The sequence below is a fragment of the Abramis brama genome (genome assembly GCF_963993115.1).
Source record: "Abramis brama genome assembly, chromosome: 15".
Lineage (NCBI taxonomy): Eukaryota > Metazoa > Chordata > Actinopteri > Cypriniformes > Leuciscidae > Abramis > Abramis brama.
Window position 1 is genome coordinate 26,982,321 of NC_139977.1, and position 14,481 is coordinate 26,996,801.

Sequence of the window (14,481 nt, forward strand, 5' to 3'; positions counted from 1 at the left end):
TCTATAGCTTTTTTTTTTTGGGTGGGGTGGGGGGGGGGGTGGGGGGGGTGTTAACAATGCTGGTGTGTTAAATGTGACTGGCCCAAAATTTACTTTTTGAAAATTAAAAAGAAAAAATAATTAAAATGAAAAACCCAAAAATTACATTTCTGTCAGAATTTTCTCAACCTCATGTCATGTCATGTCATTTTTTAAAATTTTTTTTTTAAATAGGCCTACTCATGGCATTATAAACCTGCATGACTTTCTTTCTTCAGAAGAATAATTAAAAAAAGTACTTTGGAAAATCTCGTTTGGTGTGTGTGTGTGTGTGTTATGAAATTCAATTAAAAGTTTATTTTTGGGTGAACTATCCCTTTAAATTTGGATTCTTAGTTTAAAATGGAAAAAGATCCATTGCCATGTTTCAATTATATCATTAGATGGTAATAAAACAGTATTTTGATATAAGGGAGACCGGGGTTTGTTGTCAAACAGGAAGTTTGGGGTCAAATGTTTATGTCTTATGTTTTTGAAAGAATATGTTCATATAAGGCTGCATTTATTTGATAACATTCACAGGAAAAATGGTAATATTGAGAAAGATTATTACAATTTAAAATAGCTGTTTTCTATTTTAAAATGTAATTTATTCCTATGATGTCAAAGCTGAATTTCCAGCATCCTTACTTCAGTCTTCATTGTCGCATGATCCTTCAGAAATCATTCTAATATGCTGATTTGATGTTCAAGAAACATATCTTAATATTATCCTTAATGGTAAAAACAGTTGTGCTGCTTAACATTTTTGTGGAAATTCTGATGTTTTTTCCCCAGGACTCTTCAATGTAAAAGTCTTTACTCTCACATTGATCATTTGAATGCATCCTTGCTGAATAAAATGATTAATTTCCTTAATTAAATAAATAAAATTACTGAATCCAAACTTTTGAAAAGTAGTGTATAGCCTAGCCTACAACTCTGCTAAGAGAGCTAAACACAGTTAGAGCAGCTTAAGCTAGCTGTGGTTAAACCTACATTACTGGGATAATTATTTGTGGAAACATATCTAAACAGGGATGGACTTTAATTACAGCCTGGGGAACTGGGGCGCAAATTCATTTTTTTTTATTATTAGATTTAATTGCTTGTGTGAAGTACTTGCAAGGCATTCTGTGATGAACCACGCGCTCCACCTGATTATCTCATTAGGACGCGGGAAATGAAGACACAAAGAATAATGGTTTTCAGTGACCTGTTCAGTCTTACAATGAATGAAGTGATAATTGAACTCAATGTCACAACAAATTAGAATGATAACTTTTCACCAATTTTCATTTAAAGATTTGTCATAATCATTTTCTGAATCCTACCACACGACGGGACAAATTTTGGAGATTGTGTGTTGTTGCTGCCATCTTGTGGAGAACAGCCACCTCACAGCATTCAGCGGTAGAGCATTGAAATACACCGTTGCTGCCATCTGTTGAAAATAAAATAAAATAAAATAAAATAAAATAAAATAAAATAAAATAAAATAAAATAAAATAAAATAAAATAAAATAAAATAAAATAAAATAAAATAAAATAAAATAAAATAAAATAAAATAAAATAAAATAAAATAAAATAAAATATTCAGTTTAAACATATTTCTCTTCTTCTGTTTAGGTTAAATCCAGTCTGACTATTTACTTTCTAACGACTATTTCAGCAATATTCTTGGCTGTCCTTTCTCTTTGAACCTTATGTATTATAATTGATGTATAATTGATTATTATTAAAATTATATATATATATATATACACATATACATATACACACACACACATATACATACACATGTTGAAAATATTCCAAATAAATATGCGTAAAATGTCTCAAAGGAAATAAAAGGCCCTTGTTACATCTATACATGCACCATAAATTATGAAAACTGTAGATACGGTAAGATAAAATGGCATACAACTCTCAGTGTTAAATTTACACTACAGTGTAAATAGAGTGTAAATAGAAAAAAAAAACTGTTTGTCAGAGTGTATATAATCTGGTGTGGATTATATAAACACTGGCAGTGTTAATTTTGGGGTTTTTGCAATTAAACTGTGTAATGTGGATCTATTTTTCATTCACAATTTGCAAAAGAGATCAAGTATAAACACACATCTAATTCTTGTGATACGTCATTCTTTAATAAAAGGTCATGTAAACTTAAACTGGCCATCTCCAAACTTTCATATTAATCTTTTAACTTGGTCAAATCAAAATATTGTCTTTGTCCTTCACATAGTACTCACAGCCTAAGTTGTTCTTTTGTCATTGGAAACGATGTTTTGATGAAGTTTGTATAACTGGCCTACAGGGTGAACCGGCCGCAGTTGTTGGCTGGTTCCTTCAGACAGCTTCCCTTCACGGGCCATTACTGAGCAGCTCTCACAGGGATCAGTACAATTAAACCATGAAATGTGGAGAGGAAAAAAAGTGTTCGAATCAGACGGATGCCCGACTGTGGGAATGTGGGTAAGAGGTCAGTCAAGCTTGTTTGGTACCGATTTACAAGCTTCAAATGGCAGAATTGACCACTGAATTAGTACCGTTACCTAAACTAGGAAACAGATTTTTCATTAAGAGACAGGTTATCTTTGTTGTATGCTGTATATTTTGGTTGGATGATATTTCAGATCACACTGCATTGAATACTGTATCCCACAATGCAATGCGCTTGACTTGACCTTCCATTTCCAGTGTGATGGATGGCTTAACCGCATTGTTTTCAACACTGATGATAATGATAAATGTTTTTTGAGCAGCAAATCAACTGATTTAAAATGATTTCTGAAGAAAAGGATTGTGTGACACTGAAGACAGGAGTAATGGCTGCTGAAAATTCAGATTTGCCATTATAGGAATAAATTGCATTTTAAAAGTTATTTTATATTGTAATATTTCACAATACACTTTTTACATTATTTTTTGATCAAATAAATGCAACATTGGTGAGCATAAGGTACTTTTTTATGTGACCCAAACTAATGAGTGGTAATGTATATTGTTATATTTATTTAATTAATTATAATAAGTGCAATTAATTATAATATCATTTATAATATCATTTAATCTGTATAAAAATGTCTTAGAAGTGGCAGATATTACCTCAGATTCATTTGTCACACTAGAAACGGAAGGTCAAGGTGACAGGCACCAACTACTCACTGGTATTCCACAGGGATCGGTATTCGGACCACTTTTATTTTACCTCGTGTGCTAGTTTTACAAGGCCCTCAGAGTGTTTACAGACAGCCTGTCCCAGAGTTCCTCAGTCATGTCAACACCTATGGAAAATAGAACCTACAGAAGATGCAGAAGCAGTGTTGCATGATCTTGTTTTCCTCAGAGATAAATGAGTGTACAGAAAGGTCAAACGGCAATGGCGTTCCATAGCTGTGATCCGCTTCATGAACTGTGAGGGGAAATACAAAGAGAGAGTTCAAAGACGTCAAAGTGTTTTATATGTGAGGATGATGGAGAAAAACAGGGCTGTTGGGCCCACTGCAAAATCTCAAAAATGCAAACTCGCACTGATTGGCCTCCATTACTGCTGAATGATGGGTGTGAACTAAGCGTCTGATTTCATAATGCTGATTTGTTGGCCTGGATTTGAAGTGTGACTAAAAAGAGTAAACTCGAAGAAACATCTAAATTGGACTCAGTTTTGTATGTAGACAGTTTGTTTTCATCGCCTATTTTCATAAAAGCTAAACAAATTTCTACAATGTGTGTGGTACTGCTATTATCATGATATCAAGGGTTAATGATGCGCTCATACACACATGCAAATTTAGTCAAGTAAACTAAATTATACATGTAAAATATTATAGTAGTTATATGCATTGTATACACATACCATTCAAAAGTTTGGGCTCAGTAAGATTTTTTTAATGTTTTTGAAAGAATGCTCACCAAGGCTGGATTTATTTGATGAAAAATACAGCAAAAACAGTAATATTGTGAAATATTAAATCAATTAAAAATAGCGGTCTTTTAAATTTTTTAATTTTATTTATTCCTGTGATGCAAAGCTGAATTTTCAGCATCATTACGCCAGTCTTCAGTGTCACATGATCCTTCATAAATTATTCTAATAGGCTGATTATTATTATGATTATCAGCAATGTTGAAAACAGTTGTTCTGTTTAATATTTTTGTTAAAACAGTGATATATTTTTTTCACGATTTTTTTGCTGAATAAAAGTTTTTTTTTTTTTTCAAACAATACTGGCCCAAAACACCGTTGCCCCAAACTTATGAACAGTTGTGCACTGCATGTTTTATGGTTTTGAAATGCTTAATATTTGAAACAATCCAATAAATTAAACTTCACACAATTTTGGATTTAAGTTGGAAATTATCCTAACTTCAACTTACAGTGATTAATGTATAAATATATCTTCATAAAAACTGTAAGATTTTTTTTAGAGAAATATTTTTGTACCTACAAAGAAATTAGCGGTTGAGAAGAATAAAAGAGAACATGGTATGTGTCACCTATTAGTTATTTTGGTAGACAAATGAAAAATGCCCAAATTACAAAAATGTACATCCTTTATGTTATAAAAATAGAGATTTCATACAATGAAATACATTCAGCCTTTTTTCAGCGAGTATACAGTTAAATAGCAGACATTCTGTGATATGTACACTACTCATTCTCTCTTTAATCAGTTCTTTCTTTCAGTTCTGACTCTGTTCGAGGACAGTCTCAAATTGGCCAATCAGGATTGTTTAAGGTCCGGGGCAATTTCCTCTTTCTGGTGCTCTTCGGGGGGCTCTGGGGTTTGTAGTCTTCTCCGGAGCCGAAGTCCAGACTGTCCTGGGTATCCCTCCAACTGTCTGGGGCAGACGGGAAGTCCTCTCCTGAGAAGTGCAACGGTCTGCTGAACACTTTGTTCTGCAACTCTGCGATGTCGTTACGAATGTCAGCCATCATGAGTAACAGGAAGTCAAAGGATCCTGGCGGGCCCTGAAAACGCAAACAACATCATCATCACATGAATAATCACAGATAATGACAGAACAAATGGTTGATAGATAGAAATACAGAACAAACGATAGACAGATAGAATGACAGAACAAACGATAGATTGATATAACGACAGAACAAACGATTGATAGATATAACAACTGAAATGATTGATGGATAGAAATACAGAACAAACTGTAGATTATATATAATGACAGAACAAACGGTTGATAGATATAAATACATCACAAACGATAGATAGAATGACGAAACAAACGACAGATAGATAGAACGACAAACGTTAGATAGAGCGACAAATGAAAAATAGATCAAACAACATAAACGGTAGATTGATATAATGACGGAACAAACGGTTGATAGAATGACAGAAACGATTGATAGATAAATCGAGAGAACAAACGATAGAAATACAGAAGAAACGTTGGTTAGAATGACAGAACAAACAATAGATAGAACGACAGAATAAATGATAGAATGACAGAACAAACGATAGAAATACAAAACAAATGATAGATAGAACGACAGAACAAACTATTGATAGATATAACAACGGAACAAATGATAGATAGATAGAATGACGGAACAAACGACAGAGAGAACGACAAACGATAGATAAATAGTCAAGTCAAGTCAAGTCATCTTCATTTATATAGCGCTTTTAACAATGTAGATTGTTTCAAAGCAGCTTTACAAAGATAAACGTATAATTTAAGGTAAGATTGTTTTGGCTTTATAGCGGTTCTTAAAGTTATTTTCCAGCTAAAGTTAGTTTTGATTGATTCGCTTCCGTCGCAACGATCATTTGTTATTAAATTATATATAATTTTTTATATATAATTATTATAATTTTTGATACAGAATTTTATTTTATTTTATCAATTCGGGGTAGGTACGCGAATTGAGTTTTCCCGACGACGCTTTATCTGTAGAGTGGTAAAGGGATCCTCCATAGGGAGAGACTAGTTGGCACTTCAGCACTGCGTTGACATCGGGTTCAGGCGAAGGTCCTTCGTCAGATCTGGATACGGCCTGGATGCGGCAGGCTGCGGGAAAACCTCGGGATAAACAAAGACACTAAAATTAGCGTAGATGCCATTCTTCTTATGATGTAACGAGTACATCAGGATTTATGGGAAGTGTTCCCGGTTCCAGCTGACCTAATCTATGCAGCCTAACATTGAATTATAGAAGTCTATAATGTTCTATGTGAATGCTAGGTCAAAGAGATGCGTCTTTAATCTAGCTTTGAACTGACAGAGTGTGTCTGCTTCCCGGACAATGGTAGGAAAACTGTTCCAAAGTTTTGGTGCTAAATAGGAAAAGGATCTACCGCCAGCAGTCGATTTTGATATTCTAGGTATTATCAACTGGCCGGAATTTTGAGATCGCAATAGACGTGAAGGACTATAATGCATTAAGAGCTCGCTCAAGTACTGCGGAGCTAAACCATTTAGTGCTTTGTAAGTAATCAACAATATTTTAAAATTGATGCGATGTTTAATAGGGAGCCAATGCAGTGTTGACAGAACCACGCTAATATGGTCATACTTCCTGGTTCTGGTAAGAACTCGAGCTGCTGTGTTTTGAACTAGCTGTAGTTTGTTTATTAAGCGTGCAGGGCAACCACCCATAATAGCATTACAATAATCTAGCCTTGAGGTCATGAATGCAAGGACTAATTGTTCCGCATTTGTCAATGAGAGCATATGGCGTAATTTAGATATATTTTTAAGATGGAAAAATGCAGTTTTACAGATACTAGACACGTGACTTTCAAATGAAAGATTGGTATCAAAGAGCACACCCAGGTTCCTAACCGACGATGAAGACTTAACAGAGCAGCCATCAAGTGTTAGACAGTATTCTAGGTTATTACGTGAGGACGTTTTTTGTCCAATAATTAGAATCTCTGTTTTTTTCAGAATTTAGAAGTAGGAAATTACGAGTCATCCAATTTTTTATATCAGCTATGCATTCCGTTAATTTTGTGAATTGGTAAGTTTCATTAGGTTTTGAAGAAATATAGAGCTGAGTATCGTCGGCATAACAATGAAGCTTTCATTGTTATGCCGACGATACTCAGCTCTATATTTCATGTTTCAAATAGAACAACATGAACAATAGATAGACATAGATAGATCGATCTATTTTCAGTGATTTTGCATGCATTATTTTAGAATAGCAAAATATTTACGTACAGAATTAATTTTAAACGTAACAGCAACTACAAATACATATTGTTAGGGAAAAAAAAAAAGATTATTTAAATGACAAGGGTAGAGACCAAAAAACATGAGTTGGCTTTGATATAAATTATATAATTAAATTTATAATACTTTTTTGTTACATTTATAATAATTCTTTTTACTATTACTATGAGTTGCTATTACTGATGCTAAGCTGCATGGCACAGTTTGCAAGGGTTAGAAATGTTGGGTCTTTTTCAAGAAAAACAAATCTTCTACACTTGATTTTGTAAATAATCACACTAGGATGTCTGCTTTAGTACTTTGAGAGAGAGACGGACAGATGAAAACCGATCAAAGGTGAGAGCGAGAGAGGCTAACACAGACAAATATATTTCAGACATAAGAACCATGAGAGAAAGTGCCATGATAAGAAGTTCTTACTGGAGGTCCGGAAGGGCCGGGAACCCCTTTCTCTCCCTGGAGAAACCAAACAAATATTTGGGTTAGCAGGATTACAGTAAAGAAGCCATGAGAAGTCCAACAGGACAGTTATTGCCAGCTATCTCTCAGTAACATGATCACACGTGAGAAAACAAGCCATCGCTAGTCAAAATCAAACGTCCCTACTCCGTCGTTCAGCATCTCAAACGCCAGCAAATGAATCACTGCACAATACAATTTAACTGGTACATAAAACCGAAAGACAGCGATGGGTTTGTTCAACATCACAAATGCTATCTGAGCACTGTTTCTGCGCACCATTTGAAGCTGGTCTATAGCTCATTTGGGGCGAGGTATGGCAGTAGGTACCACACAGACAGACGTTGTGAGATTTTGACCCCTCTGTGGGGATTACGTAGGGTCAGGGTTCGCGGAGAGGTAGTAAGCGGCCCAGATGTTTTTAATTTGTGGATACAAAACCAGAAAAACACACTATACACACATACTATACGCGGATCAACCTTGAACCTCTCTGTGCACATACATGTTGGAAAACAAACAAAATGGAAAAGCATGCTTATATAGCAGTTCACCTAAGGCCCGAGACATACTTGACACACTAGCGGTCAAAAGTTGGGAATAATTATCTTTTTTTTTTTATGTTTTTGAAAGAAGTCCCTGATGCTCGCCAATTAAGGCAAAAACAGAGTAAAACTGTAATATGGTGAAATATTATTATAATTATATGTTTATATTATATGCTAGTTTGTTGCTCAAGAAACATTTTTTATTACGGTCAATGTTGGAACAGCTGCTTAATATTTTGTGGAAACCTTGATACATATTTTAGTATGCTTTGATAAATTGATTTAGGTGAACATTTATCTAAAATAATAGAAATCTTTTGATCAACTTAATGCATCCTTGCTGAATACAAATATTAATTTCTTTCCCTTTTTCATATTACTTACCACAAACTGTTGAATGATGGTGTTTAACAGTTTCAATAAACATTTAAATTGTAATAATATTAAACAATATTACTTCTTCTTTTTACTAGATTTTCACTATAAATTCAGCCTTAAAGAATCTTCTTTCAAAAACACTCCCCCGCATTTCATAATGCGAAAGCAGTGTTACTTTAAAGGCTGCAACAGTGAAGTGTTTACTTCTGAAATCAGTTTTTAGATCAATTACAGTCACGGTGGGACAATCAATCTGGTTAAAGTTACTTAAACTGATGACATATTTATAGCTAGCTACCTGAATAATAGCATCCGGTTTAATGGCACAGAATTTGAAGGCCACCTTTTACCACCACAGTAACAATGCAAAAATAAACTTTGTGTATTTGTTTGCCTGTATTAAACCATTTCTGATTTAGTTATTTTTAGTGGATTTTAATGTCTGTCTCCATGCCTAGCATTGATGGCTTTAAGTGACCTACCTCAATTATACTGTAACATGAACAACCTTGTAATTTAGTTCCATAATTTGATATAATAGTTGGCAAAACAGCCAATTTTTACCATTGTGCTTGTTTTTAAAATTGTTTGTAGACTATGAGCTAGCAGATCACAAGTAACGGTTAGACTTTAGTAAACTGTGCTATACTTGATTCACATGACATTGACCTTGTAGTTCACAAACTTTGACAGTTATATAATAGTATACAATATGATAAATACGATAATATAAATATATCAAAGCTTTTATATACCATGATTATCTGTGGTGTATTGTGAAATCCCTCAGTGTAATTACTCAATAAAAACCTCAAAATTTTGACTAATCATATTTGCCATTTCAAGACCGTAATAATAGTGTTTTGACATTCTGAAATATCTGTAATTCGTCATGCCATCTATGATGTCATATCTGAACATTTTGGCCTTTGGTCATCAACACAAGAGTTTATTTCATTAGTGATTGGTCACCACTGATCTTAAACATCTTTATCCTGTTTTTCCAAATATTTGCATTCTGCACATGGAAAATAGCCCTTGGCCATGGCTTTGAAAAGTGGTGGATAGAGAGATAAAGATAGATAGAAAACATACCGTACCTTCATGCCATCTCTCCCTGGAGCCCCGTGAGGACCCTAAACACACAACACATTTTGATTAAACACAAAATAGCATATAGTTTAAATTTGTTCAGTAAATGTATAAGGGCATAGCAGATCAAGTGTGCCAAGACCAAATACATTAACATTCAATAACACGCTACAACTATTCAGAGAGTTGTCATGATTGAAAGATCTAGTTCAGTCCTGAAACTCTAGAGGGCGCAGGCTGATAGGTCCTTTACATGGAATCTGCAATCTTGCTCAACATTTAAAGGTAGGGTATGGGATTTGCAAAATGGCCGGCAGATTTTGAAAATACACAACTCAAATGGTCCTACCTTCTTTCCTCCAACGCTGGCCCTGACTCCACCCATTCTAATGGGAGGAGGGGGATGATTGACGAACTTACTGTCCAATGATTCTAGGTGGTCTTGGAAATGATTGGCTGGAGTTTTTCGAGTCCTGCCCGTTCCACAGATGATTAAATTGCTTAATTTTCATTTCAGTGCTTCTAACTCAGTGGCTGTAAGTGGGTTAGGAATAGGATTTCAAGTGATTTTGAAAAAAATGGACAAAAAAGAGAATCACATACCCCACCTTTAAATAATCTGGTTCATTGTTTGCTGTAAACTTGTACTGCACACTATCAGAGTTCCTCTGAAACCCTCCACGTCCCTTATTGTTTCATTGTTTTTAATATAATTACAAACATTATTATAACATTTCAAATGTTGTATATGGATGGGTTCCAAATACACCCCTTCAGGGTTCGTATAAGTTTTGGAAAGTTTTTTTTCGAGTATGGCCCTGTATGACGTCATGAAGGGTGGAATTCCTTGTATGGGCACTTCTCCTGGAAAAGTGCGTGCACACATCAACCAGAGCGAGAGCAAGCTCGCCTCCAGGAGCTCGACTGTTTTCGGAAAGAAGCGGCATCTGTCTTTTATAAATCTGATACAACTAAAGACTCTTCGGAGATATGAAGGATGCAATACTACTCTATACGTACTCAAGATTAACATGAGATTGGCAGAAACTGTGTGTTATGTCCCCTTTAATTCACAATTGATAAAAGTTCACGTCTTTGTTTTGTATTTGTAATGATGAGGGCTGACCAAAAATAAAATTCTGCTTACGCCACTGGTATGTCTATTTATGCAACAGCATATCTTACATGCTCACAGCAGTGCGTCTGTGTATCTATTAGCAGATGCAAGTCCAGGCTTGCTCTGAAGCTACAGCCTTTACGATTGTTGCTTGCGAATGGTCAAAGACTTCAGATTTTAGCATAGGATCAGAGGATTCTTTTAGGATTTGCAAAATTTGTCTCAGACGGCCAAATCGTGGCCAAAATCGCACAGTGTGCACCCGACTAAAATTAGATTCCAGAAATGTAGAAATATAATAATGTTATTGTTAATAAAAAGTCTTTATCATGCTTTAAAAATACTACTATTAGAATCGTCCTTTAAATAAAAACCAACAAACCCATTTGACAGCTAAAGGCCAAAGTAAGGACTTTCTGCAATCCAAGAAATACATATTTAGAATCACCAAATTATAGATCTGATGGTCCTGTTCATTCAACTTTCAAATATTTTCACACATCAAATCGTGCTTGTCCAGATCTCTAGGGCAGATCTGAGACGCATTTGTACCAGAATGGAAAACATGATTCATTGATCTAAAAATACTGCATTGAATTCTGTTTTTATGCGGGTGATTAGAGAGAGCTGGTTCTGGGCCAGCGGCAACGTCAACAGTCCTTTAGTAAAGACACAGAATACGTGTGTTCACGGATGGAGCGGTTGTGACAGACAGGGGAGTCTCATGACTACACACGTAGGGTCTCGGACTTGTATTTATACACATGCAACACACAACACGATCCCACAGACACAACTGGCGGCAGCTCTTTAAACAGCCCTGTTCCAAACGGCATTACTTCTCATTTATCAAATTAAAAAAAAGAATCTTTGAACACTCTCAAAATAAACTTATATTATGAGCTACGACTCCAGAGCATTGAAGGGCTCATGTTTCAACATCCAGGATTCATAAATTATTACACAACTTCAGAAGTATTTTTCTTCATTGACGACTCGCGCTTTAGTGATGTGGTCCAATGCATTAAAAGCAAAAGGTCGACTCTATCGGACGGGTTAACAGTCGGCCTCGAGAAGCATATGGGCCAAAGAAAGCAACCCATGTGCAGTAACGCAGTCAGCCTTTTCTCTGTTATTGCCATTATCATTTGTCAACATCCAGAGGTAGGATGTATGTTGTGTTTTGGCATATTGATAAATGTACACTACTTGGCACACAACCAGCTTTTTTGGTCAGAAATATATCAATCATCGGTTGAAAGGATGGATTATCAGATAGGAAAAAGGAGGACAGACAAGAACAAAAAAGGAATTTAAAAAAAGGATGAAAGTGATTCCTGTTACCCGTCCTAGTTTCCACCCCACCTGCAAAGACGCCCCCCTTCAGACAGTCAGAGGTCAGCCAGCTGAAGGTCAGGGGGTTTAGGGGACACGTGTTCAAGCGCTAGCCCAGACGGAGGTGACCCAGCTAGGCATGAGCCGATAGCACGATCTGGAGAGCTGAAAATCTGTTGTTTTATTGGAGCTAGACATTTGCAAACTTAAAGCTATATCCCTACTTTATTTAAATTAAAAATTAAATATAGTTTTTTTTTGTTAAATAAATATATTAATATTTAATTTATATAATATACATTATACATTATATATAACAGTAATATTAAACTTTATATAACAAATGTATTAATTAAAATGAATAGGAATATGAATTAGTTGAATAAAAATTCATCATGTATTATTATTCAATAATTTTCATATTAATTTTAATTATATTAATGTTATACATTACTGTCATAGCGATACTTAGAAAAAGTATGAATGTGGTATGAAAGTATGAAAGTTAACAATTAAAAATTTATAAATACAATTACAATTAAAATATTTATTATATTATATTATATATTAAAATATTTATTAATAATAAAATCAATAAAAATCTAATAAAAATTACTTCAAGAAATATTAAATAAGAATAAATGTATAATTTAAGAATATATTTATACTGTCAATAAATTCATTTTTTTTTCCTTTTGATATCTGGCACAGATATTGTTGCATACATGTGAAAAACAAAAACTAACTGCATATTAAACATCAAATATGCTCAACGCAGAATCTGCGTAGCAACACCCTGGCAACCACACACACCACCACAGTATCATGGTGGCAACTGTATGCATGAGCAGTAATTTTTTTAAAGAATATACAATGTTGTTGATTTGTACTAATATTTTTTTTATATATAAATTATGGGATGTTACTGCAAGCAATGTTTTGAAATTGTGACTGTGTATATAATATTTTTAGCGGGTTTGATATGACACGGTGATTAACAAGAAAAAAAATTCAATGGTACTTCATGTCAAAGAAAAGTGTGTCTTGGCGCGGTATTAAATGTAAACACAGTCGATAATGCCTTAAATTAATGTAAACAGTCAGGACATAAAAACGGGTAAGTGTCAAAATACTGGCTCTGGCCATTAGGACTTGCAGTGTAATAGTGTGATAAAGTCACACACAATCTCTTCCATGTAAATTTAAATTAGTCTCAAGCAGGTTCAACAGTGAGAAGCAGGATATTCTGTTGCAATCTAATTGGTCCAAAATCCAACACCGCATACGCTGGTAGTCCAAAGCCTTTTTAAATGATTTTAGTGCAAACAAAACAGATCCTACACCTGCTGATCCAGTTTCAGTCTTACAAGGCTGTTGAAACTATTAAGAGCCTCCCGTAAAAGCAAACACGAAGTGGAACTGCATCCAAAAAACAAAGAATTCCATGGCTACAAGAGCTCAAAACTGATTATGGCCCAAATGAGACCAGACATTACAGATTTACTCAGCGTTCATGACCTTAGAGTAAAAATATTTCAACTACAGATGCATCTTATGTGTATAAAGAAAACATTCAGTGATATTTCCATGTCAACAACATACCTAATTTCTCAGTAGATCTACAAATATTCGCGGTCATGAACTTAAGACATTGTCTCCAGAGGCTAGATACACACATGCCGCAAAGTGATGATTCGGCTGAAAAGGTTAACATTAGAAAGTCTGCTGTGATTCACAGCACTTGAAATTTAAGTGTGAAAAAGTGTGTGTGTCTGTGTGAGACCGTCAGTCTGGGGAAGAATGTGTGAAAGAGTAATGAGGGTTAACAGTCTGTAACAGGAAGTGTAAAGCGTGTCACCGTCGATGGCAATCGTAGGTCAGCAAGCTATATCACTATCATGCTGTGTCTAAAATGAAGCTTGGCTCATTAAATCTGCAAATGCTAAAAGTGTAAAATGAAGAGTTTAAGATCAAGTACAACTAACAATTAAGTTACTCAGTATCTTAATAATGTAAGTGTAATGTGATGTTTATAATCTTTACACCAGGGGTGTTCAATCCTACTCCTGGAGGCCTAACTTCCAGCAGAGGTCATGTTTAAATGCCTGTCGCACCAAGTCCAGAGTTCCAGCACTAAAAACATGCGTCATATGATTTCAAACACAACAACGCATCTCTATGAACTTCTTCATCCCCTTCTGACATATCGTACTCGTTAATTTACCATTTTTAGCCAAAGGCAAACATTTTTACTGTTTGAATGTTGACCACCTTGGCAACTAACTAAAATAAATAAGTTGAAGTTTAAGCACTAAAATTGCTTA

General features: G+C 34.8%; 1 protein-coding gene across 1 annotated transcript in view; it reads right to left on the minus strand.

Annotated features, from left to right (window-relative positions):
* Nucleotides 1-4,561: 4,561 nt before the first annotated feature.
* ccbe1 (collagen and calcium binding EGF domains 1) overlaps nucleotides 4,562-14,481 on the minus strand; it is a 58,709-nt gene continuing 48,789 nt past the window's right edge. Inside the window, exons 9-11 of the mRNA XM_084136736.1 lie at nucleotides 9,714-9,749; nucleotides 7,649-7,684; nucleotides 4,562-4,997 (exon numbers count right to left, since the gene is read on the minus strand). Coding sequence (XP_083992862.1) covers nucleotides 4,737-4,997; nucleotides 7,649-7,684; nucleotides 9,714-9,749 — 333 coding nt within the window. The 3' untranslated portion in view covers nucleotides 4,562-4,736. The remainder of the gene's footprint in view (nucleotides 4,998-7,648; nucleotides 7,685-9,713; nucleotides 9,750-14,481) is intronic.